Source organism: Lycorma delicatula, chromosome 6 (genome assembly GCF_047948215.1).
Source record: "Lycorma delicatula isolate Av1 chromosome 6, ASM4794821v1, whole genome shotgun sequence".
In the NCBI taxonomy this organism is placed as follows: Eukaryota; Metazoa; Arthropoda; class Insecta; order Hemiptera; family Fulgoridae; genus Lycorma; species Lycorma delicatula.
In genome coordinates, this window is record NC_134460.1 from 90,665,651 (window position 1) to 90,680,238 (window position 14,588).

Consider the following 14,588-nt stretch of genomic DNA (forward strand, 5'->3'; position numbering starts at 1 on the left):
TGTACAAATTCAAAATCTTCAGCTTTACACCTATTAACTATGCGTTTATGTCAAATGACATTAGACCTCCAGTTGAAGATATTATATGTATATATAATTTTATGTTTAATTAAATTTTTTTAGTAATTTTTAATTCATATTCTATTTTATATATATATATAATTGCATCCTATAGTATTTTTCGAACCCTGATAGCTTGCACAGTCTGGCAGAATATACACAGAAAAATGGGAGCAATTTTTCTTAATGAGAAAAGATGTGGTTGTAATCTGTGCTACCTGACTAAATATAAACGAAATGTAATTTATTTTTATGAAGCTAATGTTAGTTTAGATGGATTGCTGACTGAGAAGAATAAAAATGACAAGATTCATTTTGTGTGATGAGGAATATTAAAAACATGTAGAATGTGTCAATCAATATTAAATAGTGAAAAAAGTTTTTGCATAAAGAAAAATGCATAACGTGAATTACTGGTTTTCTTGATAGGTTTTTAGATTTTAATTATGTTATTGAATATAATTTTTTTAAGGAATCGAGACCGTTCCAGGTCTAGAAGAGGTGGAGCTGGTGGAGGAAGATTTGGAGGCAGTGGTCGTGGTGCAGGAGCAGGAGGGATTGGGAGAGGCAGTGGAGGTGGCTTCAGATCAAAACCTGGTCCTTTAAAAAGACCGAGATGGGAAATGGAATCACTACAGCCATTTCGTAAAGATTTTTATATTCCACATGAGAATGTAAAAAACAGGTAAGTTTGTTTTACATTATTAAATTTTATTCAGCTTTCATTTTCATTCACTGTTTTAGGATTTTTATAAAAGTTATTGGTTGTTAAATCAGTGGAGTTTAAAGAAAATTTCATTAATGCTTATAAAAAGTAAATTTTCTAAAAGTAGAACCAGGTATTAAATTTTCAGTAATAGCTGTTCCATGAAGTGGAACTGGTGGACAAAAACTTTTTGATGGTATAAATATTAACTTAGGGGAGTCAGGAGTTCTGTTTCCAACCTATCTTCCCCATACTAACATAAGGAACATTTTCTCAGCTTGTATGATCTGATCATTATGAAATTTTTTTTGCTCTTTACTCTATTCTTGATACATATTTTAACATGAGGATTTTTTAAAATTTTGATTTAAAAAATAAAAATGTTTCTAAAATAAAATAAAACGTATCAAATTTTGGTCAATTTAACTGCATAAAAACATACGAAAATGTTTCAACAAATATCTCATGTTAAAATGTGTATGTGGATATGTAAAGACACCTGAAAATTTGGGTTTTATTGGTCATTTGGTTTCCAAGAAAATGTTCCTTTTGTGCTAAAATTATAGAATTCACAAAATTGCAAAAATAAAATTCAATGTAAAAGTAAAATACAACTTATCCAACCTCAAAACAGGCCTGCTCTTTCTTCAACCTTTTATTGGCAACCTTCTTTTCTCTAGTGGCTAATCTCTTGTAATATGAAATTAACTTCAATTCGTCAGATTTGTTGTGTGTTAAGTTTTTTCATGCCCTTTTACAATGTAGTATCCATGTTGAAGTCCAAGTCTGTGAATAACATCACAACTAATGTTTCCTCTGTTGATTGTAGCCACAGCCTCTTATACGCCAAATTCAAGTTTTTCTTTTTATAAATACATTTTTTGGGAGTACTGTCCACACTACATTATTGAAGGATTCATTTACATTTTGCATAGTTCTGTGAATGCACTTGCTCAATAAATTACAGTTTGATAAAGCTTGAAAAACAGGTTTTATTACTTTCAAAATTGCCCTAGGGATACTTCTGTGTTTAAACAGTGGTTGTTGAGGATCTACCAAGTGTTTATTATATTTACACCAACTATTTATTCTTTTAGGACACAACATGTGACTATTTGGTTCATCATTATCACGAACACTGGAGAAAAATCTATTTCTAGCACAAACTTAAAAATAAGATTTTTGAACTCTTGACCTGTTTAACAACTTCTGTAATAAGCATAATGTCTGAATGTACATAATATACCTGTCTGAATGTGCAGTATTAAAATAATATTAATGAAATAAAAATATACATAACATTTAACATTCGTAAAATCATCCAACCTTTGGGTAAAACAAACTATACTTAACTTACATAATGATAAGAGTAACTTAACTTAATTTTACAAGAAACTAAATAAATTGTGTTCTTAAATTTTTTTCCATAGACATCACAGTAAATCATAAAAATGTCCTTTGTGAACATTGATGAAGGCATCAAACTTGTTTACTGCAACTTTCGTTAAAGTTGCTACATGGATAAGAGATGCTGTCTTTGATATTTTCTTCCAATTCGTCCAAAATTTGTGGGTTATTTTTGAAAACAGTACTTTTCAGATGAACCCATAAGTAAAAATTACTGAGAGATCCAGGCAGACCATAAACTACTGGAAATTACATGATCAATAAAAAATTCATGTAACCCTTTGTTAAACTGACAGTTAAGCTTGTAGCCTCATCTTGTTGCCTAACCAGCAGTTCTGCCATTCAGTTTTAAGCAAGGCTACAACATCTGTAATAATTTCTTAATATTTCCTCCCTCTATGAATCATGAGACCGTGCCGATGGTGAGGGGCTTGAGTGCTCAGTGATACAGAGTAGCTGGACCAAAGGTGCAATCCACATCGGAGAGGTATAAGTTGAGAGCCAGACTAAGGAATGATTCTTGAAAGAGGGCAGCAACTCTTTCAGTAGTTGTTAAGGGCATAGGTCAGGAGGACTTAAAAGTGGCCATATCAACATCACTCAATCTTCTGAGTACTGTGCAGCTGAAAGCAGTGGAAAACTACAGCTGCTTTTTTTCCAAGAAAATGTAACTCTGCATTTTCATATAAGAAAGATGGAGGCGCCTTCCTTGTAAAATATTCAGTAGGTAAACTACTCCTTCGTTCAGATCTGGTGGGGACTACTAAAGAAGGGGTCACCAGAAAATTAAAAAATAACATTCTACGAGTCAGAGCATGGAATGTTAGAAGTCTAAAAACGGTTGGTAGGTTAGAAAATTTAAAGAGGAAAGTGGATGAATTAAATGACGTTGTAGTATGAATTAGCAAGAATTGGTGGGAAGAGGAAAACAACTTTTGGTCAGGTGATTTTAGAATAATTAACTCAGCTTTAAATAACAGGGCAGGCAGGAGTAGGCTTCGTAATGAACAAGAAGATAGGGAAGAGAGTAGAGTATTTCAAAATGCATAGCTATAGAATCATTGTAATAAGAATAAAATCATCAAGAATAAATCAACTCATCGACTACAAAACTTACCCTGGAGCAGACATTGATAGCAACCATAATTTAGTGATAATGAAATGTAGATTGGGGTTTAAAAACGTGAAGAAAAGGTGTCTGATGAATCGGTGGAATTTAGAGAAGCTCGAGGTAGAGGAGGTAAAGAAGATATTTCAGGACTACTTCGCAAGAGGTCTGAGTAAAAAAGATAAGGTAGAAAATGTAGAAGAAGAATGGGAGAATGTTAAAAAGGAAATTCTTAAATTAGCAGAAGCAAACTTAGGCAGAACAAAGAGCACTGGTAGAAAACCTTGGATTTCAGATGATATATTCCAGTTGATGGATGAGTGTAGAAAATATAAGAATGCTAGTGATGAAGAAAGTAAAAGGAACTATCGACAATTAAGAAATATTATAAACAGGAAGTGCAAACTGCAAAAGAAGAGTGGATTAAAGAAAAGTGTTCAGAAGTGGAAAGAGAAATGAACATTGGTAAAATAGACTAAGCGTACAGGAAAGTTAAAGAAAATTTTGTGGTACGTAAATTAAAACCTAATAAGGTGTTAAACAAAGATGGTAAACCGATTTATAGTATGAAAGGAAAGGTTGATAAGTGGGTAGAATATATTGAAGAGTTATACAGAGAAAATGAATTAGAAAATGGTGTTATAGAGGAAGAAGAGGATGAAAGGGGAGAAACAATACTGAAATCTGAATTTAAGAAAGCATTAAAAGATTTAATTGACAGAAAGGCTCATGGAATAGACTGAATACCTGCAGAATTACTGCACAGTGCAGGTGAGGAAGCGATAAGTAGATTATACAAACTGGTGTGTAATATTTACGAAAAGGGGAAGTTTCATCAGACTTCAAAAAGAGTGTTATGATACCAAAGAAAGCAGGAGCAGATAAATGTGAAGAATACAGAACAATTAGCTTAACTAGTCATGCCTCATAAATTTTAACTAGAATTCTGTACAAAAGAATTAAGAGGAGAGTGGAAGAAGTGTTAGGAAAAGGCCGATTTGGTTTCAGGAAAAGTATAGGGACAAGGGAAGCAATTTTAGCACTCAAACCAACATACTTGGCATTTATAGTCCTTGAAAAGGCATTCAATATTGTAGACTCAGATAAAATTTTCAGCATTTAAAAAAAATTAGGTTCAAATACTTACCTAGAACAGTTGCTAACATTTACAGGAACCAAACAACAACTGTAATAATTGAAGAACGTAAGAAAGAAGCCATAGTAAAAAAGGGAGTCTGTCAAGGATGTTCCTTATCCCTGTTATTTTTTTATTTTTACATAAAACTGGCAGTTAATGATGTTAAAGAACAATTTAGTACCAGAATAACTACAAGGTGAAAAGATAAAGATGCTACAATTTGCTGATGATGTGAGAGTAAAAACGATTTAGAAGAAACAGTGAACGGCATGGATGAAGTCCTACACAAGGACTGCCACATTAAAATAATTAAGAACAAAACGAAAGTAATGAAATGTAATCGAAATAATGAAGATGGATCACTGAATGTAAAAATAGGAAGACAAAAGATTATGTAGGTAATTTGGTTAGCTGGCATCTCTCCCTTCACCACCCCATTCGGTCGCCCTAGAGCATAGACCAAATGTTCCGTGCCAAAAAACGGCTACTGTGCCTCAAAACAGATTTGCGACCTCGTTATTCCTAATGCTCCTAGTGAGCTCCTATCTTGCGTGAACGGTTAAGCTGGGTGCCGTATAGCACTCGCTTACGTGTCCCTACCGCTCACTTGTCAAATTAAAACTAGATCGGGGAGGCGCACCCCTTGTTACAAATTAAAACTAAAAAATTTACAAGTTAAAAAGACTGCAATTTAAGCCGCCACGCCTCGGTCGCTGTCAGCCAGCTAGTGCCTGTCCACCATTTAAAGCGCTTGGAGCTTTTACTGGCTGGTGGCCAGCCATTATTTCGGATAAGGACTTCCCACAGCTCCGCTAAAGGAATCAATAAATCCCATTTAAATTTAAAATCTAACGATGACGGTTGAACATCGCAACCTCATCGAGGAACCCTCACACGGTCCGACAATGCGGCTCTCGCCACATCGACTCGCCGTTTATGAGCGGCCAGTTTTCCCCCTGACCTCTAAGTTCCAGGGTGGCCCGGTCTCTGGCCCCCCCCCAAGAGCAGGGCAGTCGAACATCTTATGTTCGTTCGACTGGGCCTCCCCGCAGACACACAACTCATCAGCCGCTAGACGAATGCTGCCATGCATCCATCGCGAGGCTCCATAGCCTCTTCCGCAGGCGGGAAATGGGCAACTGAATGAAATTTGGATCCGGTGCATTGTGATAGTCGTTCCGCTCCGGTTCTAGCCCGGCCCGAAACCGCATCCCAAATACCTCGGTTTCCCGACCTCTTCGCAACTTCCACCACTAAATCGATTGGGAGAGCCTTCCCCAATACGGTGGTAGCCTCGTAGGAGGTTGTTTTAAAAACACCAGTGCATACTATTAAGGCTCTGCGCTGGGCACTCCTTAAATTTTGAAGCAGTGCTCTATTTCTATCCAACCTATGCGCCCAGACTGGCGCCGCGTATGCGATCATACTCTCGAAGACACCTCGGTACACCAAGTACATTTGGCGACCCGACAGCCCGTAGTCTTCCCGAGCAATCCTTCTAAGTTTGTGCATCACAGAGACAGCGTCCGCCGCAACTTGCTTAATGTGGTTGCTAAAAAGCAACTTATCATCAAACAAAACACCTAGGTACTTATGAACCCTTACTCGGCTGATTACACAGCCTTTATATTTAATGTGGGGGTTTCGACTGATTGATAATTTGTCTGCACCCTTCAGAAGCATAAACTTCGTCTTGGGCACAGAAATCTTGAAATTTTGCATGTCCATCCAGCCCTCGGCGGTTGACAAAGTCGCCTGCGCTCTACTTTCTAGCTGCAGTCGTGAATTACCACGAACTAAAAGGAGACAGTCATCGGCGAAAGCCTGGGCCGTGACCCCTTCTGGGAATGTCAACCCCAGAAATCCATCAAACACCAGGTTCCGCAGCAGGGGACCGAGAACGGAACCCTGCGGGCTTCCCCTGGTGACGGATTTTTCCACAACTAGGTGCGCATCTTTAAACAGTGCCTTTCGGTTAGACAAATAGTCTCTTACCACGGCCTGCAGGGCTCTGGGAACATTGTGGCGTTCCAAAGCATAGAGGACAGAACTCCAACACAAGGAAGGAAATGCTGCCTCTATATCAATAAAAATAGCCAAAACATATTTGCAGTCGGTGCTTTCCACCTCGGTAAGAGCATTTAAGATGCAATCCTCGGTGCCAACCCCTTTCATGAAGCCATATTGGCCTCGATTTAGAATACAGCTCATATCAATGCTTTCCTCGAGCCGTTCCGCAACCAGCCTTTCAAGCAACTTGCCGAGAACCGGCAAGAGGCTGATGGCTCGATAACTGCCGACCTCACCAGGATCCTTTCCAGGTTTCAGGAGTACCCTTACCAAGGCCACCTTCCAGCAAGCCGGAAAGCAGCCCCAGCTTAGGCATCCCGTGAACAGTCTGCCAAGCGGCTCTCTTATGACAGGCAATAGATGGTAAAAAATATCCGGGTCAAGTTGGTCAATCCCCGGTGCCTTCTTCAGTGCCATTCGAAAAACCACTCGGTCTATATCATCGGGTTCCACGGTCCGAACGCCAGGGAATGGTGTTTCACCCGCCCTAACGCCGATTTCCGCTTCACCCTCCGGACCATCTGGAAACAGAGTATCCAGGAATTATGTAGGTAGAAAAATTTTGTTATTTGGGAAGTAGAATTACTGAAGATTGATGACCTGCTTCATCCATCTTCAGCGATATAAAATGCTGAGTAGCACATGCGAAACGAGCCTTCAGTCAGAAATATAATTTTTTTACATCAGAAATTAATTTAAACTTCAGGAAAACATTTTTGAAAGTATATTTTTGTAGTGTAGCTTTATATGGAAGTGAAACTTGGACGATCAGAGTACCTGAGAAGAAAGATTAGAAGCTTTTGAAATGTGGTGCTGTAGGAGATTGTTAAAAATCAGATGGGTGGATAAAGTGACAAATGAAGAGATGTTGCAGAAGATTGATGAAGGAAGAAGCAAATTTCCTTGACACAGAGGGAGGCGCCGCATGATTATGCATTTGACTATGTCCAGTACAGTTTCAGCAAAATATATACCTCATAGGAAACCTTGTAACAACAAACTGTAGGATCAGTATCTGTTTTGGGGTGCATGACTATGAATGCACTATATATGTATACATATAAAATACATGCACACAAAAGGTTCTTGGGAGGCATGTATTATGCATACACTCGATTGGACAGTCATTTACTGTGTGTAATATACATACATACTGTCCACACTCGTATTTATATTATTACATCTGCATGAATGAATTGCATAAAGTGTAACAAAAAGGTGAATACTGGTTATTCATTTATTTCAAGATTGAATTGAAGAATCAGTTGTTTAAGGTCCAAACATATATTTGGAACACATATTTATACCACCTTTCTGTAAATAAATAAAAAATTATGATGTATATAAACCTTCAGAAATTTCTGAATATTACAAGTTGATTCTTTTTAAAACGTTTGTGATCATGTTATTATTCACAATCTGAATTAATTAATACAATAATCTTAAAATTAGTGTTTATTTTTTGTGGTTCAATGATCTTTGTAGAAGTATCATCTAGTCAAGGATTCTTATGAATAATATTGTAGTAAAACCTAGTGTCCAATTTTAAAACTAAAAGCAGATTTTGTTCAGTTCAGCAAGTTAAATTTCATTTCTTGGGTTAGAAACCAAGCTACTTTTGTGACAATTGTATATCTAGTTATGTATTTTCTAAAAAAAAAAAGTTTCTTTGTCAAGTTATTTTTCTAGTATGAATTTCTTCGTTGTTTGAAATAAGTTGTTATATTCTGAACTGATCTCTTATTTTTGTTTAGCAATTATTATTTTTTTTTTTTTTAGAGATACAAGAGAAGTAGAAGAATATAGAAATTCGCATCAGATGACTTTAAAGGGTGATGAAGTTCCAGATCCTATAATTCATTTTAGTGATGTTAATTTTCCTGACTATGTGATGGAGGAAATCAGGTAAGTGATTTATAAATTGTTTATTTGTAAATTAACAAATGTATAATTTAAATTATTGGAAATTATGTCTAGTAATTATTGAAACAACATGATTATGAAAAGAAGATTTTCATGCACATGTGACAAATATATAATACTATGAAGTACTTATAAAATACCATATGATTTTTTGTTGGCGTTTTACATTTTATGTTATATACTGGAAAGTTGCTGAAACACAGCTTATAGCAGTCCCAAAAGTAGTTCACCTCAGGAGCTAACTGTTTAGTGAGTATAATTACTTTCAGAGAAAGTGGCTAGTGCCGGTTATTGGTTAGATTCTTTAGATCTCAAAGCTATTATTAAAAAAAGAAAAATATTTCCCTTACTTGCCTTAAACCAATAGGAAAGAAGTAATCATTTTTTCTGTAATACAAGTACATTAAATATCAATTTATTTAATTGATTTTAAGCCCATTATAAATGGTTGGACTGTGTGTTAGGACTCATTTTCAGTAAAACAAGGTATCAACTAACCTTTTGGCTGCCTGTTCATTAATTTGTGCAGTGCGTCCGAAAATTAACTGTACACCTGCCATGCACTAATACAACAATATGTAACGTTGATTTAACATTAGGTAGAAATGGTCCTCCATGAACATTAAATTTATCTGCATGAATTTTTTCATGTTCTTGAAGAATCTCACAAGTTGTACATGTGGAATGTTCTTGGTGAAATCACAAATAGTAGTTGAGAAGTTCCTAGAGGCTGCAGGGTTACCTTGAAAAACATTACCATTTGCATAATCCCAAAAGTAAAAGTCCTGAGAATTAGGTGGCTACAAGCCCTTAGAAATGATCTGATCTTTATAAACCTCTTGCAGGTTTATCTCTCTCATGAATGATTTCACAATAACAAGCTAAATTTACTGTTTCTGTTAAAAATATCGGGCTGACTATTCTCCTGAATATTGCAATCTACACCCAGATCTTCTGGTCATGTACAGGAATTTCATGTATGGCATGTGGGTTGTTGGAAGACCATAAATGTGAGTTTTGTGCATAAACATACCCTGATAAATAGAACTAGTCTCTTCAGTTTAAAAAACATAATAAAAAATATCAGAATTGTCCACTAAACACTGTTAAACCATTCACAGTATTGAATTCACTTTCTACAGTCTGTGGCCAATAATGTCTATATTCTAAAAAAATAGTAAATAGCTGTTTTTTTCTTTAGTTAAAAAAAAAAACGAGCTATCGCTACATTTTTAAGGAAACTTAATGAAATTACTATACTGCTGCAGCTGTTTTCTGATGAAATTTAACTTTTACAAGATCTGTGAATTACATTCTTAATAGAGAGCTATTAAAATGTCTGTACATTTATTTTAAACAGAAGTATTTTATGGATGTGGTTTTTTCATATTACACAGGCAAGCAGTTTATTTTAGTGGAATTTTGGTATTTTATTGCAGGAAAACATTGTGATTTAAGGTGTAATTTTCCAAATTTTTTATTTTACAATTGTAATGGGAAATATTACTGTTGTCATGCACATCGTATAGTCAGGCAGTTTTAGTGAGGTAATCTTATTCATTGCCTTTTCTTTGTTGAAAGACTAACCAGTAAAACTGGTGTTCCAGGATTGATTACATGTAACATTTTATGGTGTGATTTTATTTTAAATTAATTTTCATAACTTCTTATTCAACATGTGCAATTTTCAGGAGGCAAGGTTTTGATTCTCCAACAGCAATTCAAGGTCAAGGATGGCCTATAGCATTAAGTGGTCGTGATATGGTTGGAATTGCTCAGACAGGGTCTGGAAAAACATTAGCTGTAAGTAAGATAAGTTATTTATTACATTAAACTTTTTTTTAATGTACATTTATAACTATCCAGGATTTTTACAAACTGTGAACTCCATTCATATTTTACTAATGTGGTGGCTTCTTTTAATAATTTTCATATGTTTATAACTTTATAAAGACACATTGATAGATGGCATACCAGATTTTGTATAATTTGAACTAATTCATAGATGTATGTAACTTTCTTTGTTTAATAATATATAATGTTTCAATAAAAACTGCTGTAAAGTGAAAACCAGGTAAAGTATATATTAGGGTAATATTGATTTTTTTTTTTCTATACTTTTATCAGAAACTCTCTATCTTTAATTATAGCTAGATGCATACAAGAGCTTTTCTTTATGAGTTATTATGATGAATAAGCACAACATTTTTTCTGAATAAATCAAATGAACTTTTTTTTATTTGTTGTCGAGTTAATTTAATAATGCTGAGTAGTGGCATTATTTATGCTGAGTATTTATTATGCAGACTAGTGACAGAAACTTCTATTAATCATTTCAACAAAATTATTCTAATTGTGATATGTACAATTAATGCTGGTATTATTGAGATTAGTTTACTACTGCAGGATTTTCAAGCTGTTTTTTATTCTGAAACATAATTTTTTATCATCTGCCAGTCAACATATTTAAAACTGTTTAATTTATCAGTGAAATTTATTGCACAATTTTTCTATAACTTTTTAGAGATGAATTTTCTTAATCTTAAGCATTTCTTTTTTTTGTAGCGTCATTAATATTTGTTTTCTAACTCTAATATTGATAAGAATATTTTTCATGAATCCTCCTTATATTGTTTAGATCATATTTAAATGTAGTTTACTCCTATATTTAAAAAGTCAGTTAATTTGTTTTATAAAAAGTTGCATTCAATGTAGAATGTTTTTGTAATGAATTTTCTTGCGTAGTCTAATCAAGTCTATAGCATAGTTTCCTTATTATTTATTCTTTAGTAATTCTGGATTCTTGTGGGTAACCTCTGTATATATACAATAATTGTGAGTGTTGTTTATGCTCTGTGCATGTTCTGAAATTAATATCATATCACTGTTCTTAAAATTAGGAGTATATATATATATATGCAAATAAATGTATATCATATTTGTAAATTTATCAGCATTAGTATCGGAAGTTAAAAAAAAATCAGTTACTCTAGGAAAGATGTGAGAAGTTACTAGATACAGTTTGACTTAAAGGCATTTTTTTGTATGCATTATAAATCAAAAAACATGTACCGGCTATGAAAAAATGATACCACAAGACGATCAATTTTTGTATTTACATAGCCTTCTGAAAAGTGAACGTTTCAGAAGGCTGCATAAATTGAAAATGAATTATAAGGCACATTAAATATGTATTCCTAATTTGAACAAATGCGATGGATGTAGTTACTATATTTTCTATTTTCTTAATTTTAAGGAAATTTTGAAATTATGTTCTTAAAAATTATTTAAATGAGTTTCTATATATTACACTTAACAATTATTAATTGATAGGCTGTATCCATTTGTGCTCCATCCAGAATTTTATATTTGGGCCACATCTGGTCCTATCTAGTTTAAAATGGATAATCTTGAATGGGATTATACTGTAATATGTTACACACACACATATATATATATATGAATGTTGCTAAAGAAGTTTTGTTGATTCGTTGTAGAATTAAAAATTATGATGCTGCTAGTACATGCAACTAAACATGCATGTGTATTATTGTTTATCTTAAAGACATTTTAAAATAATTAGAAGTCACTGTTATTACTAATGTTTTAATTACAGAAGTGATCATTTTTATTTGCTTAGTCATATTGTATTTATGCATTATTGGTAATAGTTGTTTTTGTTTTATTACAGTATATATTACCAGCAATAGTTCACATTAATTATCAGCCAAGACTTCTTCGTGGTGATGGACCAATAGCATTGGTTTTAGCACCAACGCGAGAACTTGCCCAGCAGATTCAGCAAGTAGCAACTGATTTTGGTTCTTCAACATATGTTCGTAATACATGTGTTTTTGGCGGTGCTTCTAAAGGTCCTCAAGCTAGAGATTTAGAAAGAGGTGTAGAAATTGTAATAGCAACACCTGGTCGCCTTATTGATTTCTTAGAACGAGGGACTACTAATCTTAGACGTTGTACATACTTAGTTTTGGATGAAGCTGATCGTATGTTAGATATGGGTTTTGAACCTCAAATACGAAAGATTATTGAACAAATTAGGGTGAGTGAAATTCAATTTTATAATGTTTCTTTTTCTTCTGCAGCTTTTTCCCACCTTCATCTGGAATTGCTAAAAAAATTAATTTTTCCCCTCATAAATTTCCTCTTCATTGGAACTTGCAGATACTTTAATGTTTTTTCTCCCTTTCATTCCATCAGGTTGTCTACCTCTTTCTTTGCTCCTGCACTTTCACATCCATCACTTTGTGACAAATAAAATCCTCTCTTCTTATTATGTGTTCAAACTACAATTAACCTGTTTAATATTTGGGTTTTTTTACCCAGAATTAGCTCATTGCTTATTTTATTGTTCATAGCATCCAGTATAATATTCCCATTTCTGTTGTAACTAATCTCTTTCCATTTGCTTTCTTTATCTACCAGATCTATACTTCATTCATTAATGCTGGTCTAGAAACTGCCTTAAAGACTTAAGCTTTAATTCTCATACTATTTCTATCGCACAGTACTCGTGACACTTACTTCTAATTAACAATATCAACCTATTCATTTCTCATTCCAAATCCCGGTTTCCATTTCAACATCAGTATCTAAGTTGTTCCATGTTCATCAATTTTACTTTCTTCTGGCTAAGTTTTTATCTCTGAAAAACTTGTCTCAAATCCTCGGATTTTCTATGCAGTTCCAAATGAATACTTCACCTCAGAATGCCATCAGTAAACATGTACTGTGGCACCCATCTGTTGGTTCAACAGGTATCCTTGTAATGATTTTGTTGCAGTATAAAATACATAAATGTTTATTGAGAATCCTTGGCATTGTCCTTTCACAGAGAACATTTTTATTAATCAAACATTTTTTACCTGTATTCATACATATTCAGCATTGTTCTGGAGTAATTTCAGGTACAATTCTCTCTCATCCTTTTTTTGGTTCACTGTCATTCATTTTCAAATTTATATAAACACTAAATACATTGTTCTTTTGCTTCTTCACGAAATGCATTTCTATCTTATGCCCCTACCTGCTTGGAAAAATAGTATTTGTACTCTGCTTCCCTGCTTAAAACCAAACTGTTCCGTTTTTACACTAATGTACATGATAGATATGTAGTCATTTCACAGAGTTATGGTAAATGGTGATTGCATGACCATGAAAATTTTCATTTTCTCTAGAATGTTTTTATAGGTATTCAAAATTCCAAAAAGTAATTTTTTTATGAATTGCATTTCAAACATTTATTATAACTTTTTAATTTATATAAAGATATTTTAATGATCCAAAAATATTTGAAATTTGCACATCTTAAACTATTGAATTACATCTTTTAAATGAGAGTTCTAGCTGGTTATATTAAGTTTGCAAAAAAGCTGATTGGGCTCCTTGATAAAATGCTAATTATATTTTGCATTAAAGAGAACATACTCTATCAGTTATAACTAATATACATTCATAATATTTAATAAAAGTATTTTTTTATTATTAAAATGTTTTGGTTGTGTAAAAAATATACAGATGAAATAAAGAATGATACCATTCTCATAATTTGAATAGTATGAATACAATGCAAATTGGTCTTCAATCTTCATATATTATTCTCTTTCCAAAGGATAAAATATAGCTGGATATATAGGCCAAAAATTCTCATCATGCTATAAAAAATTGTGTCATCAAAATGGTAGTACATTCTGCAAGCTAAACGATAGCAATTCTAACCCTCTTGACAACATAACATCAAATTTTATATTTTACTTTCCACAGTGTTTCACCTTTCCAATTTAAATATCAGTTTGAAGTTTCACGTAATTTGATATAAAGCTCCTTCAGGTTGCATTGTACAAGATTTTTTTTTTTTATTCTGTACTCTTTATTTGTACAGTTATGCAATCTTTTATAGCTGAGAAAATTAGATTCGTCATTAGAGTTGTAAAGGTTTAAAATTAATTGAACAATGTATCAATTCTTAGTCTACTGACTAAACTACTTAGTTTCTGGATTTCCAGATGAGGCAGAATACATACCAAATTTTGAGATTAGTTAAATGGGTGTGAAACCATATGAACTTGAAATTCTCTTCTGCATTTGAGTCATGAAATCGTATCAGACTTAATACTTTAATATATATTCTTGTTCATTTCCAGAGCTATTTGAAGTTG

At 33.6% G+C, this 14,588-nt stretch overlaps 1 protein-coding gene across 2 annotated transcripts in view; it reads left to right on the forward strand.

Moving 5' to 3' along the window:
• LOC142326005 (uncharacterized) overlaps window positions 1-14,588 on the forward strand; it is a 72,941-nt gene that overhangs the window by 15,124 nt on the left and 43,229 nt on the right. The window contains exons 2-5 of one of the 2 annotated variants that reach the window (XM_075368054.1): window positions 533-745; window positions 8,269-8,394; window positions 10,104-10,215; window positions 12,104-12,472. In XM_075368054.1, coding sequence (XP_075224169.1) covers window positions 533-745; window positions 8,269-8,394; window positions 10,104-10,215; window positions 12,104-12,472 — 820 coding nt within the window. The remainder of the gene's footprint in view (window positions 1-532; window positions 746-8,268; window positions 8,395-10,103; window positions 10,216-12,103; window positions 12,473-14,588) is intronic. The other variant, XM_075368055.1, reaches the window with a different exon arrangement.